At 34.3% G+C, this 14,540-nt stretch overlaps 1 protein-coding gene across 4 annotated transcripts in view; it reads right to left on the bottom strand.

Annotated features, from left to right (window-relative positions):
- Window positions 1–1,918: 1,918 nt before the first annotated feature.
- Window positions 1,919–14,540, bottom strand: part of LOC111023784 (phosphatidylinositol 4-phosphate 5-kinase 7) — a 42,932-nt gene continuing 30,310 nt past the window's right edge. For 2 of the 4 annotated variants that reach the window (XM_088122800.1, XM_088122801.1), the window contains exons 5-10: window positions 14,198–14,363; window positions 13,421–13,531; window positions 13,135–13,322; window positions 12,072–12,223; window positions 8,582–8,753; window positions 1,919–2,430 (exon numbers count right to left, since the gene is read on the bottom strand). In XM_088122800.1, the coding sequence (XP_087978926.1) occupies window positions 2,151–2,430; window positions 8,582–8,753; window positions 12,072–12,223; window positions 13,135–13,322; window positions 13,421–13,531; window positions 14,198–14,363 (1,069 nt within the window). In that variant the 3' untranslated portion in view covers window positions 1,919–2,150. Of the gene's footprint in view, window positions 2,431–8,581; window positions 8,779–12,071; window positions 12,224–13,134; window positions 13,323–13,420; window positions 13,532–14,197; window positions 14,364–14,540 lie in introns of those variants that run through there. The other 2 variants (XM_088122802.1, XM_088122803.1) reach the window with 2 other exon arrangements.

The following is a 14,540-nucleotide window of genomic DNA, read 5'->3' as shown; positions in this document are numbered from 1 at the left end:
AAACTTTGACGACAGGATACTAAATGATAATAAAAATTTTAAAGAAGAATTAAACCAATTAGAGAGGAAAAGTCAAATTTCTGCTGACCTTTTAAAAATATGAAAGTCGGAAAATCTTCCCATTAGATTATTTAGACAAATAAGAACTAAATTGAGAGAGACTATCAAACCTGAATATTCAGCCTACTAAAACTTGAATTAGATTAAACCAAACTCTAAAGCAAAATAAATACTTGGGACCAAAATTATATTTTAAATCTATTTTTAATCTAAAATTAGGCCATTCGCAATTACCTCTTCTTCCTTTTCTTTCCTTTTCCTTTTCTTTTAACTTTTGTGTAATCTCTATTTTTCTAAATAACATTTTAGAGCTCCATTCACAAATTCACTATTTTATGTCCAAACAGTACAATTTTTATTGCGCGATATTTAAAAAATAATAATAAATTTCTTACGACGTTATAAGAGTGATGTAACATGAGAGAATTACTAAGTAGGATGATGCAAGAGTTAATAGAACCAGTGTGGGAAATTTTTGTTTTGTTTTTTTTTTCAATTAATTAATATTCTTTTTTTTATGTCAGAAATATACCATGTTAAATTTCTATCATTGACAATCAACTTAAGCATAAGGAAAATTTTTTCTTGTCTACTCTTTATCGTCTATTATGTTTAACATCATTTAAAAATTATGTAAGCTCTAATAATATCAAAGAATTTTTATGAAAGCAAATTTAAGGATAACTAAAGGAAGTACTATAGAAGTACTAGAAATTTTCGTCTAGTTAGCATTATAGTCACTATAGTCACTACTGAAAATTGCAAGTTCAAATCTCTACTCTTTCTTCGATTTTAAGTAAAAAATAAAAAAGAGAGTTATCGATTGTCATGATAATACCTCAATTTTAATTTTAATTTTACTGTTTAATTAATAATATTAGTTAAATTATGCAAATTACAAATGCACCTAATTATGTAGCTAGTTTTAATCTTACTTCTAATATTTTAAAAGTTCTAATTTTCCAACAATATTCAAATTTGTTGCAAGAGAACAAAAATACTATTGGCAATTTCCATTATAAATGAACCTTTTGGGGCAAAATTAAAACCTATACAAGTTAACGAAGAAAAACTAAAAACAAATTGAATTATACTAAATAGTTGTAGAACGTAAAATTGGTTTCAATTTAATTTGTGCCAAACATTTTTTAAATTTCAATTTTATTAATAGTATTTTAATTACAGTTGGGCATTTTAAGTAAAATTTTGGTTAAAATACTATTTTGATCCCTTTACTTTCCGCTTTAATGAATTTTGGTCTTTGTACTTAACTTTTGTTCATTTTAGATCAGGTACTTTCAAAATGTTCATTTTGATCCCTGTGGTTCTAAAAAGTAACCATTTTGATCCCTATTTGAAAAATTTTAACACAAAATTCTACACTAACAAAGATTCTTTCATATAAAAAATGATTAAATTTCAAGAAATATATTGAGGACAATGTTGTGTTTAAATTGTGATAGAAAAAAATGAGATTAAAAAAAGAAGAGACCAAAATTATTCATTTTTAAAATTACAAGGATTAAAACGAATATTTGTGATATTTTAAAAACACAGGGACCAAAATAAACCAAAGTTAAAAAATAGATACTAAAATGAACATTTTGAAAGTAGGGAGACTAAAATGAACGAAAACTAAAATTACAGAGACCAAAATATTATTTTAACTTAAAAATTTTATCCCATATATTTTTTTAAGTCTAGGGATGGACAACCTATGGTTTTTTTTTTCCTTCTGTAAAGAAATTAAAAGAGGATGATAGACTTGAAACTTTTAGAATGTTAAAGAAAACTAAAAAACTAACCATTTCACCAAATGTTTTAACCATTGCAAGTCATATCAAACTCACATCTCATATGCAGACACGTAAACTAATTTCTCTTCCATAAAAAAAAAGGAATAAAATTATGTCAATTTATTGAATAAGACATACATATATAACTTTACAATGAATGACCCAAATGATTTTGTACCCTAATTTCACATGCAACTTAAGTACATTATCTAACCCAGAAAACAATAACCACAACCAAAACAAAGGAAAGAGGCAACACAACTCACACAAGATACAAGATATTTTACTTACATTTCATGGCAAGTCATGGAAGACTTTCTCCAAGAAATTTTTGAAACGCTTGGCATAAAAACGAGGCTCCACGACCGACATCGAAAGAGGGTCGAATCTTAACGATTTGTATGCATGCTCTACCTTCTTCTTCACATTGTATTCTTGCAGTATATCTATAATGCCCATGTAAAGAACTACGTCGTAAACCTCAAAAAGTTCTACTTCTGAAGACTCTGACTTGTCCTCAATAAGCTTGTGACTAGCATGGGCAGGCATATTTACTCCCAACTGCACACGAAATCTGTGCATGTATAACAAGAAACTGACAGTTAACTATATGCTAGAATATAGCTAACAATTTCACATTATGTGTAACTAAGCACAAGGGCACATCCTCGAGGCCTTAAGTTAACAAATCAATCGAGAGCGTCATTTTGTTTGTTTCTAAGTATTTATAGATTTTTAGTCTCTAACTCTTATTATTATAGAGACATTTAAATTCCATATGAAAAACGTAATCACAAAAGAGAGGTATGTAAAAAAGTAATGTAATCTTCGAGAGGGAAGAAACTTTTTATAGAGACATTTAAATTCAATATGAAAAACATAATCAAAAAAGACATTTTCAATGTTGAATTCGAAGCATCGCAGTAGAACCTAGGAAGCTTAAGACAGTCCATACCCAAGGCTATTGGGTTCAAAAAGAAGCTGAGGTATTAGAATTGGATTGGAATCGCCTAATGGTTGTCTCTAAGGCCTGTTCACATGATGACTGGAAGGCGATCACCAGAGCTATAAAAGAGAAATACACACTTGACTGTGTGATAAATCCCATCATGGTTGATAAGGGTCTTTTGAAGTTCACAGATGATAGATTTCTCAAGCCTTGTGAGCTTTCCGGAAAATGGAGGAGGATAGGGAATTTTCATTTAAAATTAGAAAAGTGGAGCCCTTATTTGCATAACAGAAGCGATTACACTCAAGGTTACGGGGGCTGGTTAACCATTAAGGACCTACCTTTGTACTACTGGACCAGTTCAACCTTTGAAGCCATTGGAAGAAAATGTGGTGGGTTGTTGGAAATTTCTTCAAAGACTCTTAATATGTTGAACGCCTTAGATGCTTTTATCAAAGTTAAACCTAATTCTTGTGGTTTTATCCCGGCCACCATGACTATTGCTGATGAGAAATATGGATCCTTTGATATTAGGATTTTCGGTAGTCGCCTTCCAACACCAATGCCTTCGGCTGATGCAAGCCTAGATTATGAATCATTAACAAACCCTTTGGACGTTGAACGATTTCGAAGAATTTTGGAAGATGAACAGACAAATTCTCCAAGTTTTGAAGTGGGAGATGAAGGGTCTCAAGAGGTAGAAGCAAACCCAATTATGGAAACAGAAGTTGGATTGACGGCGACTATTTGCAATTCCGAGGTAAGGGATTTGATTTGTGCAGACGAAAATTCGGCGATATTTATGGAGATTGATAATATTATTATGGATGCAGTGCTGGATTTTCCAAATCAGGAGGTAAAGAATTCGAAATGGCCTATAGAGAATCCTGACAGTCAGTTGGAAAATATTGAGAATTTGGAAAGACCTTCAATTACGACGAATGATATCCTCGAGGATGCAGCCTTTATTGAAGAGAGAGTAATGAACTTTAATGAAGAAAGAGAAAAGACTGATACGTTGGCCAATGAAATTACGATTTCGGCAGATCTGAATTCCTCTTTTAAAAACAAAACAGATGGAGATTTAGAGAAAAGAGCCAAGGAAACTCTTATTTTAAATTCAGTAATCCCGCCGATAGCGCTCTGTGACAAATCATCACATAATCGTATCCCACCATTGCCCTTTTCCTATTCAAGGAAAAAATCAAAATCTAGATTGACCAAGGATCTCGATCTTATTTATTCAAATCAGGAGACTATCTCGATGTTAAATAAGGGGACCAATGAAGAAGAGGAACTTTCTGAACTACCGCCAACTAATTCAAACCCTAAAGATGATCCAAACCCTTGTATTATACAACGGAGTTTGCGGAATTCTTTTAATATGGGAAGTGAGCAGGATCTGGACAAGAAAGAGAAAATTAGTAATTTTCCATACCTAAAATTCGGCTGCATTTATTCAACCAAAAAGCAGCCATCTGAATTAAATATGACTGAATCTTTATTCTCGGATGATGAGGAAGGTCTAAACATTAGCATCAGTAGTCAGGATTCTCCACCTTTTTTGGATATTCACGCAGAATGTGCAACGGATCTTGCTGAATTTTCCTTGAATGGTGAGTTAACTAATCTTTTCGACCCTCCCCTATTTTCTCCAGCTACACAAGACAAGTCAGTTTTTTGAGGGGACCCTCCGAATATTGAGGGTAAAATTCAGATTCCTTCCTTCTTTGACTCGGTTGGAATTGCTCTCTCACCTGTTAGGAAAGATTGATGAAGATACTTTCCTGGAATTTCCGAGGCCTTCGTGATTATAAAAAAAGGCTGAAAGTTAAGAAGATGATATTGAAACTCAATCCAGATGTTGTAATGCTTCAGGAGACAAAGTTACAGCAGATTGACAAAGAGACAATTAAATCGTTATGGAGCTCTAAAGATGTAGCGTGGGCCAGCATTGAAGCAGAAGGTTCAGAAGGTCGATCGGGGGGGATTCTTACCCTCTGGGATGAGACTAAAATTCAGATTCGGGAAGTATTAGAGGGCAGCCATTCAGTGTCAATCTCCATCTCATTCTTTAATTTGAAGGAAATTGTTATAACTAACATCTATGGTCCAACTGATTACAAAAGTCGGAAGCATCTGTGGTCAGAATTACGAAATATATCCGGCTTTAGAGACAAATACTGGTGTATGGGGGGAGATTTTAACATCACAAGGTGGGTATCAGACAAGTCTTCAGGAGGTAGAATAACAAAAGGAATGAAGAGATTTAATAGTATAATTGAAGAATTAGAATTGATGGAAATTCCACTTTCTAATGGCAAGTACACTTGGTCGAAAATGGGCAACAATAGTACTCATTCATTACTGGACAGGTTCTTTGTTTCGCAAGATTGGGACACTCTCTTCAGCAACTCTAGTGTAAATAGAGTGGAACGAAGAACGTCTGACCATTTTCCTATTGTTCTTGATGCTGGGGATTTTCATTGGGGCCCCTCTCCCTTCAGGTTCTTTAATTCCTGGCTAGAAGATAAGAATTGTGTTCGAATAATTGAATCCAAGCTCTCAGAAGATGTATCTTACGGCTGGGCAGGGTTTGTAATATCTACAAAGCTTCGTAACGTAAAATCTTCACTTAAAATTTGGCAGGCTCAGAATGAAAAGCAGCGAAAGGAAGCGAAGGATAAAATAGTAGCTGAAATATCCTTATTGGATATTAAGGATGAGAATTTTGGTCTCTCCTTGGATGAAATCGAACGAAGAGGTTCTTTGAAGACAGACTTACTTAATTTGTATGTAAGGGAGGAGCAAAACTTGATACGAAAAAGTAAGGTACATTGGCTGAAGGCAGGGGATGAAAATAGTAATTTTTTTCATAGATTCTTAGCTGCCCGCAAAAGGAAGGCCCGAATTTCTGAGATTAAGGATGGAAATGGTGTATCTCTTGTTAACCAAAGAGAAATTGAGAAGGAAATCTCCAGCTTTTTCGACGCCTTGTACTGTAGTGAAGGAATTTCACGTTTTACTCCAAGAGACATCTCTTGGAGGCCTATCTCTTGTCAAGACAGTAGCTGGTTACAAAGGAATTTTGAGGAAGCTGAGGTTTGGTCTGCTCTAAAAAATTTGAGCCAAAGTTCTCACCGAGCACCTCAAGAAGGTGATCCCTAGCACAATTTGTATGAACCAGAGTGCTTTTATTGAAGGAAGACAGATCCTTGATCCGGTGTTAATTGCAAATGAACTTGTAAATTTCTATAAAGTCAAGAAGAAGAATGGTTGGATGTTAAAACTTGACTTAGAAAAAGCCTTTGATAGAGTGGATTGGGATTTTCTTGGTGCTGTCCTGCAAAAGAAAGGGTTTGGAGAGAAATGGATTAGCTGGATTAATGGTTGCATCAGGGGGACAAAATTTCAGTATTCATCAATGGCCGACCGAGAGGAAGAATCTCAACTTCTTGAGGTTTAAGGCAAGGAGACCCTCTCTCTCCTTTCCTTTTTCTCTTAATCAGTGATGTGTTTAGTAGTTTGTTGGATCGCCTACATGAGAAGGGTATTTTTGAAGGTTTTATTGTCGGCAGAAATCATGTTCATGTTTCTCATCTACAGTTTGCAGATGATACTTTGTTGTTTTGTAAGGATGATGATGATATGTTGGAGATTCTTTTCGATACTATTAAGGCATTTGAATGGTTGTCTGGCCTAAAAATAAATTGGGATAAATCATCATTATGTGGAATTAATATTGATACCCAAAAAGTAGCGTTGTTTGCTGCAAAGTGGAATTGTAAAATTGAACATCTGCCCATTATGTACTTGGGGCTTCCTTTAGGTGGAAATCCAAAGCTTGAAGCCTTTTGGTTCCCTATTAAGGACAAGATCCTAAAGAAACTCGATAGATGGAAGCGATATCAATTATCTAGAGGAGGTAGACTGACTTTGTGCCAAGCGGTGTTGGGTAGCATCCATTTGTATTACTTATCGCTTTTTCAAATGCCTGGACATATCAGCAAGCAATTTGAAAAGTATATCAGAAAATTTTTTTGGGGATATGGTTCAAATGGGTTTTTAAAGCATTTGGCTCGATGGGATTTAGCTTCTCGCCCTTGTGCAAATGGTGGCTTGGGCATTGGTATGTTATTGAATAAGAACCATGCTCTTCTTGCGAAATGGGGTTGGAGGTTTAGTTTGGAAACTTCTGCACTATGGCGTCAGGTTGTGGCCAGCATTTATGAAACAGATTGTTTTGATTGGAACACTCTGGAAAAGAAGAATTTGGGGTGTCGTAGCCCTTGGAACAACATTCAAAAACAGTGGAAAAAGGTACAGAAATTCTCTTCATTATCAGTAAAAAATGGCAAACGTACATTGTTTTGGCATCACTTGTGGTTGGGCGGGTCTTGTTTAAAGGACAAGTTTCCACTTATGTTTCAGGTTTCCTCGAACTCCTACCTTTCGGTTCATGAAGCTTGGGATTCAACCATCTCCTCTTGGAGGATTGAAGTTAGAAGGTCACTAAAAGATGGAGAATTTGCTGAATATATTGAATTATTGGACAATCTAAATTCGGTTTTGTTAAATGATGATGAAGACAAACTTTCTTGGAATCTGAATAAAAATGGGACATTTTCTGTCAGCTCCTTATGTAACTCTAAGGCTCCCTTTGCTGCATTACCACAAGATTTTTGCTCAAAGCTCTGGAATTCTGGTAGCCCCAAGAAGGTTAATGTCCTTACATGGATTCTTATGTTTGGCAAGGTCAATACAGCTGAAATTATGCAGAAAAGGATACCATATATGTTTCTCCAGCCATCTGCTTGTGTTTTTTTTGTGTAAACTCAAGCGAAAATCAGCTGCACACTTTCTTTTTCTGCCCATTTGCAGCAACCTGTTGGTCTGCCTTTTTTGGTATCTTCAATCTACCTTGGGTTATGGACAAGTCAGTCTCGAACTTGGTTTTTCAGTTGCTGTTTGGTCTACACATGAATCCTAAAGCTACATTACTTTGGGTCAACGGTCTTAAAGCCCTTATTTATGAATTATGGTTCGAGCGCAATCAAAGGACCTTCGAAGGGTTAAAAAGGCATCCGTTGGAATGTTTTCACATTGCCAAATTCAAAGCTTCTCAATGGTGTGCTCTTTCCAATCTTTTTGTCAATTACTCACCTAGCATGATTGATTCTAATTGGGATGCTTTTAGCTCTCCATTGTATTTTTATTTATTTTCTTTCAACTTTATGTTTTATCTTTCTCACTCCTTTGGAGTTTGTATCCTTGAACATTTTATGTTCCTTTTCATTTATCAATGAAAAGTTCGTTTCCTGTTAAAAAAAAAAAATAGGCAAGATATCACAAACTATAAGCCCATGCAAGATTAAGTAATGTTTTCCATCCAAAGAAGAGAAAGTAATGTTTGATAATGTCCGTCAAAAGGGAAAGAAAAGTAATACTTGATAATAGATTGTTAGAATTTATAGTTCGGTTGATAATTTTTTTTTCATTATTTCTATTTTTTAAACTTGTGCTTATTTATTACCCTTTTTCTTTGTTTTCTAAAGCTATTTGCAAAATCATTTTTAAAATCATAGCCAAATTTAAAATATTTAAAAGAAAATAGTTCTGAAAACTTATTTTCTATTACTGAAATTTGGCTAAGATTCCAAAGAGTTTTTAAAAAGTGAAAAACTAAATAAAGAAGATATAGGTATATGTAGAATTTAAAACCAAAAAAAAAAAAAAAAAAAAATTATTATCTCAAATAGCACGAGTGAAAACTGACCTTGCTGTACCAGGCAGTAATACATCAACTTCTCTGTCACCTAATGAGTATGCCTTCAATGGTCTTCCTCTGATGTGAGGACCTGGGGTAGTGGTTACAGAGCTAGGTTCATGTGTTACAAGTACTAGGCCTTTCGGAGGAATTTTTGGCTCGCTTTCTGATGATTCACCTGCTGGAAGGAGCTCATGAGCAAAAACCTATCGAATAATTAAACCATGTTGTAAAAGACACGGCCGGATACTACCACGAACGAGAAGTTTAAGAATAATGATATCATAAGTTTTTTCAGATCGTATCACATGATTTGAACTTTGGAAGTAGAGGCAACATGATGAATCAATCCAGATAGCCATGTTGAAAATGAACTAGCTTAAAGAATGGATTGGAAACTTATATAGTCCACCAAAATCTGCATAAAGCAGATATTCACAATTTTATTTTAGGAACATTCTAACTTAATGGAAGGGTAATTCAAGGAAAAAGGACAGAAATCCCCTAACATATTGTAGTGGAAGTCAAGAACCTCACAGTGCTATATGCCTCTAAATCAAGTGGTACTCATCAGAATTCCTGTAGTGTCATCAGTATTTTATTTTTTTTACAGATGTCCTGTTCGTTACTTCATGAATGAACGGATTTTATTATCAAGAAAATTAGTTTTATGTTATACATAAGAGAAAGTTCGGTTGAGGTACACAAAATTTGGGAATAGTTTCAAGAGTACGAGGCTTCTTGAAATGTTTGGAGTTTTGTGATTTTCTTACCAATATCAGTATTAATTTTCTCCTTATCTAATGGCAAATTCACATGGTCAAGAATGGGAAACGACTCTATACATTCACTTTTGGACACATTTTTCCTATCCAAAGAATGAGATAACTTGTTTAATAACTCACAGGTAAGTAGAGTGGAAAGAATAACATCAGACCATTTTCCTATTATCCTTGATGCAGGGGACTGCATTTGGGGCCCTTCATCGTTTCGCTTTTTCAACTCTTGGCTAGAGAATAAAGAGTGCGTTCGCATAATTGAATCCAAGCTTTCGGAGGATCGTTCTTATGGATGGGCCGGTTTTGTGATATCAACAAAGCTAAGGAATCTGAAAGCTGTGCTTAAACAGTGGAATACTCAAAATGACAAGATTCATAAGGAAAAAGGAGAGAAGATTGTGTATGAGATGCTCTTCTTCTTGGAGAATTGAAACAAGAAGAAATCTTAAAGATGAAGAATTTGATGATTATTTAATACTCTTATCAAGTTTAAATTCAATTATCTTGCAAGAGGAGGAAGATCAGTTGACGTGGAGTTTGGAACCTTCAGGGTCTTTTTCGGTTGCTTCTTTATGCAACCCCTAGAAAGGCTTCTTTCTTGATGACCAATGATCAATGCTACAGGCTATGGCGGAAGGGTTGCCCAAAAAGGGTTAATATCCTTTCTTGGATTCTTATTAATGGAAAAGTCAACACAGCAGAAGTTCTTCAAAAAAAATCACCACATATGCATTTGCAACCATCCATTTGTGTGCTGTGCATGGCAGATTATGAGTTTCAGGTGCACACCTTTTCTTGTCCATATGCAGCAGATTGTTGGCTCTCCTTGCTCCATATGTTCGATATCTCTTGAGTAATGGATGCGGATGTTTCAAAGATTGTTACCCAGCTGATGTTCGGTCCTTTTTTACCTCCTAAAGCGAGCCTTCTTTGGGTAAATGGTGTCAAAGCTATCATCTTGGAGATTTGGTTTGAGAGAAACCAAAGGATTTTTTAGGAAAAAAGAAGACCTTCGGTGGAGTGCTTCAACTTGGCTAAGTTTAAAGCGTCTCAATGGTGTGCTCTATCCAATCTTTTTGCTAATTATTCTCCAAACATGATATATGTTAATTGGGGGGCTTTCATTTTCCCTAGTTAGACATACACAGGATATACTCTATCTTTTTATATTTGCTATTCTGGATTGTATCTTTTTATTTTATGTTTTTTCAATCCCTTGGGAGTACAATCTTTAAACATTTTATGTTCCTTTTCATCGATCAATGAAAAGTCCATTTCTTGTTAAAAAAAAAAAATATCTGGTTCCCATAATACTAGTTCCTCCAAGTCTCTAATAGTAACTTACCGCTCCCCAAGGATATTCCTCTTGCAATGTGGAAAGCAAAATATCCCAAAAAGTGAAGTTTTTCCTACGGACAATTGCACTTGAGAGGGTTAATACTTTGCATAGAATTTAGGAAAGCACCAACTCTTTGCCTTTCTCCACACATGAACCAGTTCTTCATACACTATTACTTATTTTTGCCTGTGAAACTGGTTCATAAGTTTTGTCTTCTGAGGTGCAGTCCAAGGAATGTTGAGTTCTCGCAGTTTATTTTTGTGGCCATCCCTCTAAGAAGAAAGCTAAAGTTCCTTCTCTGTAGTCACCACTTAGGAAGAACACTGAAAATTCTTTGGGTTAATGCCCCTAAGGCTCTTCTTTTCTCTGGATTGATTGAGAGAAATGAAGATTAATGGAAGATCTAGAGAGATACAGATACAGTAGTTGGATCTATTTCATTCCCAACATCCTTTTGTTCTTTACCAATGGATCTTGAAACTATTCACTTTCTTGGATTGTCTATTATTTTGGTTCTATGAAAATTCTGTTTTACTATCAACAAATATTTATATATTGGTAAGAGGAATTGTGAAGAAATAAAGGGGATAAGGGTGAAGTTTGGCATGACTTTTTGAAGAGTTAACTAAAAGCCTTTCTAAAGTTTTTCATGGTGTTCGTGTTGGGAATGCGACCAAAGTCTCACATTGGTTAAATAAGGGGAATATCATGGGTATATAGATGAGGACAATTATCTCTATTGGTAAGAGGTCTTTTGGGTGAAACCAAAAGTAAAGCCATGAGAGTTTGTCCAAAGCTAACAATATCATACTATAGTGAAGATACTAGGAGTACTAGAAATACCATTGTCCTTAACATTTGAGAATATAGTCAAAATTTTATTTAAATAATTCTAAGAACACTTAAAAGTACTTCAAAATACTTTTACAGTAAATAATTAAGTAGTGACTTTTTTCACCGTGCTTGCAAACTTACTCCAAAACTTTTACAAGTAAATAATTTATAATCTAATTGTTTCTCGAACATTTTGTTAGTCAAGCAAAATGATTTCAGTGACAGAACTATCATACTTAAATTCAGAAAAAGATTATTTTAATCCATCCTCCATCTCGAGACATTAACAGGAAGAAAAAGAAAGAAAGTTTAAGTAGGGTACACCGAGTCAATTATATCTCAGTGGATTACACAAAACTAGCAATATTGTGTTTCGCAGGATGACATAAGAAGAATGAAAAAAGAGTTTGGGAAACTTATTATTTTTACCAAGTTCCACAATGGCCAAAATATCCAAATTACTAGTGTTCATTAACAACAACGATGAATAAACAAGTGGAACTGAACAAGATCATAAGCTATTATTGTCTAGGTAGAAGAAACTTACCACCATTGAGTAAAATTTCATGATTTTGAACTGTAACAGGAGGTTCCAACAAAGCCTTCAGTTTCTCAGGAGCTCGAAAATGCACTCCTAGCAGTAGGCTATAGTCTATTATATTCAGAGACTCCAAGAACAAGCAGTCCAGAGAAATTTGTCTGGCATAAAAAAGAGTAAACAAGAATTAAATAATGGTTTGATAACTCATAACATAAATCATAAATAACATTAGAATAAGATACTCAGCTCATTCTCTGTGAACATTATATGTCCATCTGCAGAGAAAAAATACAAACTAAATATATAATTTCCTCATTGTATAATTGTATCTTTAATGTTTCAAAAGTTTCGGATGTAGTAAAAAAAGTGTTGGTATAAAAGGGATACTTTTTTTTATGAGAAACCAAGCTTTTCATTAAAAAGAAAAACAAAAAAAAGAAGCATGTACTAGGGCATACAAAAAAAGCATCCTACGATAGGAGGCTCGCATAAATAAAGGGGCTCCAATCCAAAAGGATAATACCTAACTAATAGTTACCAAACAACTTAGAAATCAATCGTCACATGGAGTATTAATCTAATAAGCTCCCAAACATACTCCCCTAGATCTCTCCACCCTCTAAACATTCTACTATTTCTCTCGATCAAGATCCCCCTCCATCAGGGTCTGGTAATCCGTATAACGAGCCCAAGATATACCCCAAACAACTCAAAGAAAAGGGATAAAATTAAAACCTGAAAAGCATTCCGAACTAAGTTGAAATTTTAAAACAAATTTAAAATGAAAATTTAAACAATCCATGGAAATGCAACATAAATTTAAAATGAACTTCCAGCGTTCTAGGTGATGATTTTCAAAATTTTAGTCTATGTAATTCGTTTTGGAATTTATACAGTTTAAATTTTCCAACTACAATCATAATCTTTTAAAAAAATTAGAGCTTATTTAATCTCCACTTTTGTTCGGTTAAATACATAATTTACTTACAACTTCATAAGGACAAAATATTCCTGAGAACTTAACCCAAGAGCCACCTATAAAGATTTGCTTCTAAGAGAAGGAACTTACTTGAAAAGGGATTGTCGCAATAATTTGTCCATATGGAATTCATACGACAAATCGAGATCCTTCATTGTTATACCATCTTTCAATTTATCTCCATTAGTATATCTCCCAAGAGTAGAGCCCTTCAGATCATAACGACGATGAATTCTTAATTCTGTGCAAAACATGTTTCCCATGACCACAAAGCGTACCTGATAAAGATGAAAGATGATGTGATTATAAGTGAAAACCAACATGTTCAGCAGGAAAGATGATATAGGCATATAGGCATATAGCAGAGAGTAGGTACCTTGTTCCGACCATTAATTGTTATGCGATGGAGACCAAAAAATTTTGTTATGAGAGTATTTTCATGTTCCTTTACATGCCCATAATATTTAGGAAGCATTTTGAGCAAAACCTGCATAGAGGAAATACAATGAGACTGTAAGTGAGGTTTTGACATGATCTGATCTTGCCAAGAAGAAGACATCATTGCTCAATGTGCAGTTCCTGATAAGACAACTTGTATGTTTTCTATCGTTCTCATCAGTTCTTAGACTTGTTCATACCCCTACTTTGAACATCTCCATTCAGATTCCTATAGCCTTCTATAACGTAAACTTGTATTTCTGAACCATCATTGACAAGAAAAAAGTTCTCAGTGGTCACGGGGTGATTTATAGTTAGTAGAAGATATAAGCTTAAGAAACAAACTTGTTCCTAATTCGAGTTTTAAGTAGAATCAACACCGATTGTTGCAACTAACATTGAGAACTTCTTTAGGTCTCCCATTAAGAGCTGTCCCATTCGGGTTTGAAATATTTAATATATTTATGAAGAAATTTCATCTTTTAAGACATAACATTAGTGCAAGCACAGCAGAACTGCATTTTCAGGATGTGTCTGCAATGCATAAAAACTATATTTTAAAGAAGCAATTATGTAGCAACCTTAGTGGAATTTTTCCTAAGACCAAACCATCATAATTAATTTTTTTCAAAAAATGCTCGAAATATCATAGAGAAGGTGAAATCCACTAACTAATAAATTCAACCCAGGGATGTTTAGTTTAATGACTTCCAACCTTCAACTCAGATTTCTTCAGAGTCTTGATCACAAATCTATCATCATGAGAAAGATAAAAGATACTTCCACTTTTCCCTGGAGAAGACAGTTCCCTTAGACCATCATCGCCACATATGGACATCATATACTCTGCTGCATCTAGTTTGAACATCTCTCTCAAATTCCTAATATTATGCAAAATAATAGTAACCAAAAAAAGGTTCTACGTTATGATCATTACTTGGACGAAGAAAAACACACAAGTACTTTAAAGAGTGAAAATGAGTAAGATAATATAGTAATATATAAGAAACTTGTGAAAGGAAAGATGTACAACAAATTAATGACAGTAAACAAAAGGT

The sequence above is a fragment of the Momordica charantia genome, assembly GCF_013281855.1.
Source record: "Momordica charantia cultivar OHB3-1 chromosome 4 unlocalized genomic scaffold, Mcharantia_2.0 BLBB01000004.1, whole genome shotgun sequence".
In the NCBI taxonomy this organism is placed as follows: Eukaryota; Viridiplantae; Streptophyta; class Magnoliopsida; order Cucurbitales; family Cucurbitaceae; genus Momordica; species Momordica charantia.
Note: the sequence above shows the minus strand (reverse complement) of the source record. Positions and strands in the feature narration are given on the sequence as shown.